This window comes from Phalaenopsis equestris, unplaced genomic scaffold (genome assembly GCF_001263595.1).
Source record: "Phalaenopsis equestris unplaced genomic scaffold, ASM126359v1 Scaffold000947, whole genome shotgun sequence".
Taxonomy (NCBI): domain Eukaryota; kingdom Viridiplantae; phylum Streptophyta; class Magnoliopsida; order Asparagales; family Orchidaceae; genus Phalaenopsis; species Phalaenopsis equestris.
Window position 1 is genome coordinate 4895 of NW_018165386.1, and position 6081 is coordinate 10975.

General features: G+C 31.3%; 1 protein-coding gene across 1 annotated transcript; it reads left to right on the plus strand.

The window, feature by feature from the left end:
- The first annotated feature begins 511 nt into the window (after positions 1 to 511).
- Positions 512 to 1408, plus strand: LOC110032463. Its single transcript, XM_020736107.1, has one exon. It carries the CDS (start codon positions 628 to 630, stop codon positions 1270 to 1272), a length of 645 nt encoding a protein of 214 aa, XP_020591766.1. The 5' UTR covers positions 512 to 627; the 3' UTR covers positions 1273 to 1408.
- Positions 1409 to 6081: the final 4673 nt, after the last annotated feature.

Sequence of the window (6081 nt, forward strand, 5' to 3'; positions counted from 1 at the left end):
CGATCACATTTTGGTATATCAAAAAACTTTTTTAATTAAATAGTTTTAATACTACATTAAATCAAAAAATTTTGAAATATTGCTAAAAAATTTCGTACTATGCATAAATTTTTTTTGCGAGCATTCTTTCACCAAATTGATTATCATACTGCTGAATTGATTTTGAGATAAATATAAATAAATCTCACGATTTTAAAATCCATCTTAATTCGGACCCAAATTTATTTCAGTGGTAAATCTTCCTAAACATTAACGTCCGCTTTTATAACAATAGTCATAATGGCATTTAAGCATTACAGTCATTAGCAGAATTTATACCCGCGCTCGGTTTCTACAATCAATACACAAACGCATCCCGTACACAACCAGCAATTCCCAAATAGCTTAACTTTCTCCGTGTGACGATCTCCGTTTGACGAAATATCTCATCTACTCATAACAAATGCCTCCGCCCACTTTTTTCTTCCTTGCAAGCAATCTATTCGCCTCTCCCATTCCTTCCACGCTGACCCTATCAACCTTCCATTTCCGACCTTTTCTCTATAAACGAAAGCACTATCAGTTATATATACAATTCATTTACATACAAAAGTAAGAGAGAAAGAGAAGCATTTCCAATACCACAACATGGGAACAAGCAACAAAGACGCAGAATCCCAGCAACCACTACTATCGGAAAAACCATCCCTCCTCCGTCGCCAAAGCACCGTAAACCCGCCCAATGATCAACTAACTCCAGCCCAGAAAGCCATCTCCCAAACCTTCCAAAGCACCGCCAACCTCGCCAAACTCCTCCCAACTGGCACACTCCTCGCCTTCCAAGTTCTCGCCCCACTCTTCGCCAACGCCGGTCACTGCTACCCCGTCAACCAGTTCATGACTTCCTCTCTCGTCCTGCTTTGCGCCCTCTCTTGCTTCGTCCTCTCTTTCACCGACAGCTTCCGCGATGCAAGTGGCGTTGTTCGTTACGGCTTTGCAACCTTCAAAGGGATGTGGGTCATAGATGGCACTGCTCAGCTACCAGTTGATGAGGCAAAGGCGTATAAAATTAAGTTTATTGATTTCGTGCATGGCTTCATGTCTGTGTTGGTATTTGCCGCTGTTGCACTGCTTGATAAGAACTTTGTGTCGTGTTTTTATCCTGTGTTGTCGGAGGAGATGGAGCAGCTTATTGCGAGCTTGCCGGTGGGGATGGGGGTTGTGGGGAGCGGCTTCTTTGTTGCTTTTCCGACTACAAGGCATGGAATTGGATTCCCTCTCTCTGCTGCCTAAATGCTTTTAATTTTTTTCGTGAAATCTTAATTATTAATTTATTCAATCTGTATTTTGGGATTGCTTTGTAAATTCGTCATTTGGTTTTCCTCACGAGAAAAAGGTTACAACGTTTGACTTGCATGTTAAGGAAAGCTTTTGTTCTATGATTTTTGAATCGATCGATTATGAACACTGGACTGGATTGATGTTGGTTCAAGCCCAAAACAATTTTACTCAAATTATTTTCTATTTATTTTATTGCAGTGTACAAAACGCTCAATTAAAAGTAAGATCAAGTTTTTTTCCATATTATACTAACTGGGTCACTAATAATAAATAGAAGATTTGAGTAAAATAATAAATTTGATCATCTTCATTAATTTATTTTGAATTTATAGAAGTTTATATAAGACTATCAATGGGGGGTTTTATAAATTAAATTTATAGTATACTTAAATAGAAATTAAAAATTTATGATTATCTCATGTTTACATTAATGGTATATTTCCTCTAATATGATCCATAAAGATAGCACTCCAATAAAGATCAAAATTTTAGTTTTTGATGCATGAATTTCATTTTCTAGTGCAATGATGTGGACCACTTTAAACGGGATTCACATATGCTTGAATATGTTGTAAGAAGGTTTAATAATGATAGGAAAGTATTGGGTTCGTCGGTGGCATAGTGGATGTAAGGTACTTGAAAAAAATTGGTTGACCAAGGTAAGATGACATTTTCTACTATCATTATTGAGCAATTCATATTTATTCAAGGATTTTAGGATATCCAAATGTGGATTAGGACTAATAAAAAAATTTTGTTAATGCATGCCTTAGTGAGATTCATGATGCAACTAGATATGATATAAATTGAATAAGACATTCATGATGCAATTAGATAGGCATTAAGTTGAATAATTGGAGATTTTATATAAGAGTATGGCGCATGTTAAGGAAAGCTTTTGTTCTATGATTTTTGAGTCGAACACTGGACTGGATTGATGTTGGTTCAAGCCCAGAACAATTTTACTCAAATTATTTTCTATTTATTTTATTGCAGTGTACAAAACGCTCAATTAAAGTAAGATCAAGTTTTTTTCCATATTATACTAACTGGGTCACTGATAATAAATAGAAGATTTGAGTATTCCAATAAATTTGATCATTTTCATTAATTTATTTAGAATTTATAGAAGTTTATATAAGACTATCAATGTGAGGTTTTATAAATTAAATTTATAGTATACTTACATAGAAATTAAATATTTATGATTATCTCATGTTTACATTAATGGTATATTTCCTCTAATATGATCCATAAAGATAGCACTCCAATAAAGATCAAAATTTTAGTTTTTGATGCATGAATTTCATTTTCTAGTGCAATGATGTGGACCACTTTAAACGGGATTCACATATGCTTGAATATGTTGTAAGAAGGTTTAATAATGATAGGAAAGTATTGGGTTCGTCGGTGGCATAGTGGATGTAAGGTACTTGAAAAAAATTGGTTGACCAAGGTAAGATGACATTTTCTACTATCATTATTGAGCAATTCATATTTATTCAAGGATTTTAGGATATCCAAATGTGGATTAGGACTAATAAAAAAATTTTGTTAATGCATGCCTTAGTGAGATTCATGATGCAACTAGATATGATTTAAATTGAATAAGACATTCATGATGCGATTAGATAGGCATTAAGTTGAATATTTGGAGATTTTATATAAGAGTATGGCGAGGATAAAGGAATTGGACTAAAAGAAACAACTAGAGTTTATGGAAAAAATTAAATTTACCACTCAACAATGTGTCAAGCCATATATAAATCAACTAGTTCTTCCAATGTTAAGACAAGTCACCAAGCATCCCTCATAAGAGGTAAAATCTATATTGTTTTGCAAATGCAACATTAATCTAATAATTACTTCAGGAAAATGTATGGAGAGAAAATTTATCAAAATTCAATCTTTATTAAAAATGCATGACAGGAAGTTAAGGGGATGATAAAATGTAATACTTTCAAAGGGTTTGTTAACCAATACATAACTATCTCTTTTATATGAGTGGTGTCTAACAATTAGAAAGTGAAAATTGATTATTTAATTCATTTTAATTCAATTAAACACTTTCCATTTGAATTTAAATTTTATCATCTTATTTTTACAAATTAAAATATTGAAAAATATAGAAGTTTGAAATTAAAATTTAAATTTTTTTAATTTTATAATTTCAACTTTTTAATTGTGGAAATTTTATGAAAATATAAAATTTCAACAACAATATCTTGTAAAAAAATTATAATACTAAAAATAAATAAATTTAGGGAAAAAATCTTTTATTGTATTTCCTATCATGTTGCTTACATCATTTCATCTTCTTTCTTGTGTTTGGCTACTACGTTTGGTATAGCACTTTGATTATCAAATTTTTGCACTACATTTTCCATGGACTTAAAAGGTTAAAATAAAAAAAATCCATGGACATCGTAGAACCCATCTAAAGTGTAATTTTAGGTCACCTTTAGTGCAATCTTCTCCATGCTAAATATGATAATTATGTGTCCTTAATTGGTTATTTTTTTCACCACATTAAAAACAATGATAATTAGTACTAATTTGGAACCTTATCTAAAATAACATGATAAAACTTGAAAACAAGTTGGCATAGGCACTTATAATTTATCTTATAATTTTGCTAAAAAGACTTATCATCAAAATTTAGTGGTTTACTCATTGTAAAAGGGAATGATGTTTTTTTAAATTTAAACTTTCCGTCACAAAAAACTTAGTTTAATTTTCATAAATTTTTCTTTTGAAAGTTAACATTTAGTTTTGTTAACTTTGTCTTTCAACTGCATTTTAATTAGCATTCACTTATTACTTAATATTGGAACTTCGCACTTTACTTTTTGTATTTTTAAAGTTGCACTTTACCTTATAATCTTAAGAACTTATTTATAGGCATTTCCGACTTCCCTGTGGGGTCGATATCTAGGATTCCATTAGAGTCTTTTATTACTTGAGTGATAAGTATACTTGCGTTATTTTTAGAGCGGATTTGACAGTTTAAAGCTTTTTAAATTAGAAAGAGTTGGAAAGATAAATTATTTTCATAAAAGGTATTCTTATTGGTATTAATTTACATATTTACTATTGTATCTGTCGTGTGCATTTTGTAATATTATAAAATACTTGCAAAATTAACACACTAAATCCACCCGCATCACCTAGCCAGGTCAATGTTCTTAATGTGCATTTTGTAATATTATAAAATACTTGCAAAATTTTCACACTAAATCCACCCGCATCACCTAGCCAGTCTTTAGGTTTCCTAAACTATGAATTGGTCAATGTTCTTAACTGTTCTTAATATTACTTGACCAAGAATATAACTGGTCATATTTGTCACAATCTCTCTCAATACTTGTTTTATTTTTACACATGTCGCTAATTTCATTGCATGATGAAGGGTGCTTTTAATATATTAAGCCCCACTTTTTTTATTTTCACTAAGTATTTTAGTTTTGGAGTTGAAGTAGTATTGTAGTGATAATTTTAGGATATAACCAGAAACAAACCTTTATCGGCCTTCCAAGCTAGGGCGTGTTATTCTAAACTAGAACTTATCTTCAAAGCCACTGTGATTAACCTCGATCTCCATGGGATCGATATTCGGAGCTTAATCAGAAATTACTTGATAACGATAAGTATACTTACGTAGAATCTCTACTATTTAAAGATACAATTGAAATCTTACTTTACTTGGGATAAAGTTAACCATGTAGTGGTGTCAACTTCATAAATCCTTACATATAAAATACATCAGAATCACTAACCCTACAGTCGATGAAATTTACTTGACTATTTAAATTCCAACTGTAGCTACTAATTCATTTGAGCTTAAACCTATTATTATTCAAATGGTTAAAAATAATAAGTTTGAGGGAACACCGTCTGAAGATCTGAATTTACATCTTGCTAGTTTTTTAGAATTGTGTGCTACATTTAAATATGATGGAATGTAATATGACGCTATCAGAGTTAGACGTTTTTCTTTTTTTATCAAGGGACAAAGCTAAGATGTGGTTAAACTCTTTAGAACCTGAATTAATCAGAACTTGGGGAGAATTATCTCATAACATTTTTGCTAAATATTTCCAATCATAAATAAACTGCTAAGCTTAGAAACGATACTACATCTTTTTGTCGATTTGAAGCGAAATCATAATATGAAGCTTGGGAACAATTTAAAGATCTTCATAGGAAGTGTCCACACCATTATTTACCAGATTGGTTAACAATTCAAATATTTTATAATGGATTAGGGGATCTCTAAGATCTATTGTTGACGTTGCTGCTGGTGAATCATTATTTTCAAAACTATTGGATGAAGTATATTCATTAGTTAAGAGATGACTGCTGAAAATTTTCAATGGCCCTGCCTTTGAAAGGATAAAAAAAAGAGTAGTTAGTGTTCACGACTCTGACATAATTTTTATTTTGGCTTCTCAAATTGATGCAATATTAAAGAAGTTGGATCAATTTGGAATGAATATATCTCAAACACCACCAGTGGTTGAAGAACATTTATTCATACAAATGATAGATTTTCAATCATCGTATGAAACTTTGAATGCAAAAAATAATCAACCAAATATTCTCTATTATAATTATTACAATAATGGTTGGACAAATCACCTTAATTTAAGTTGGAATAACAAGAACTCTAATGGTGAAAATCCACAGTGGGCAAACAATCAAGCGAACCCCTTAGGAAATGTAAACAAATCAAGGAAATACTAAGTATAGACCTTATTATCC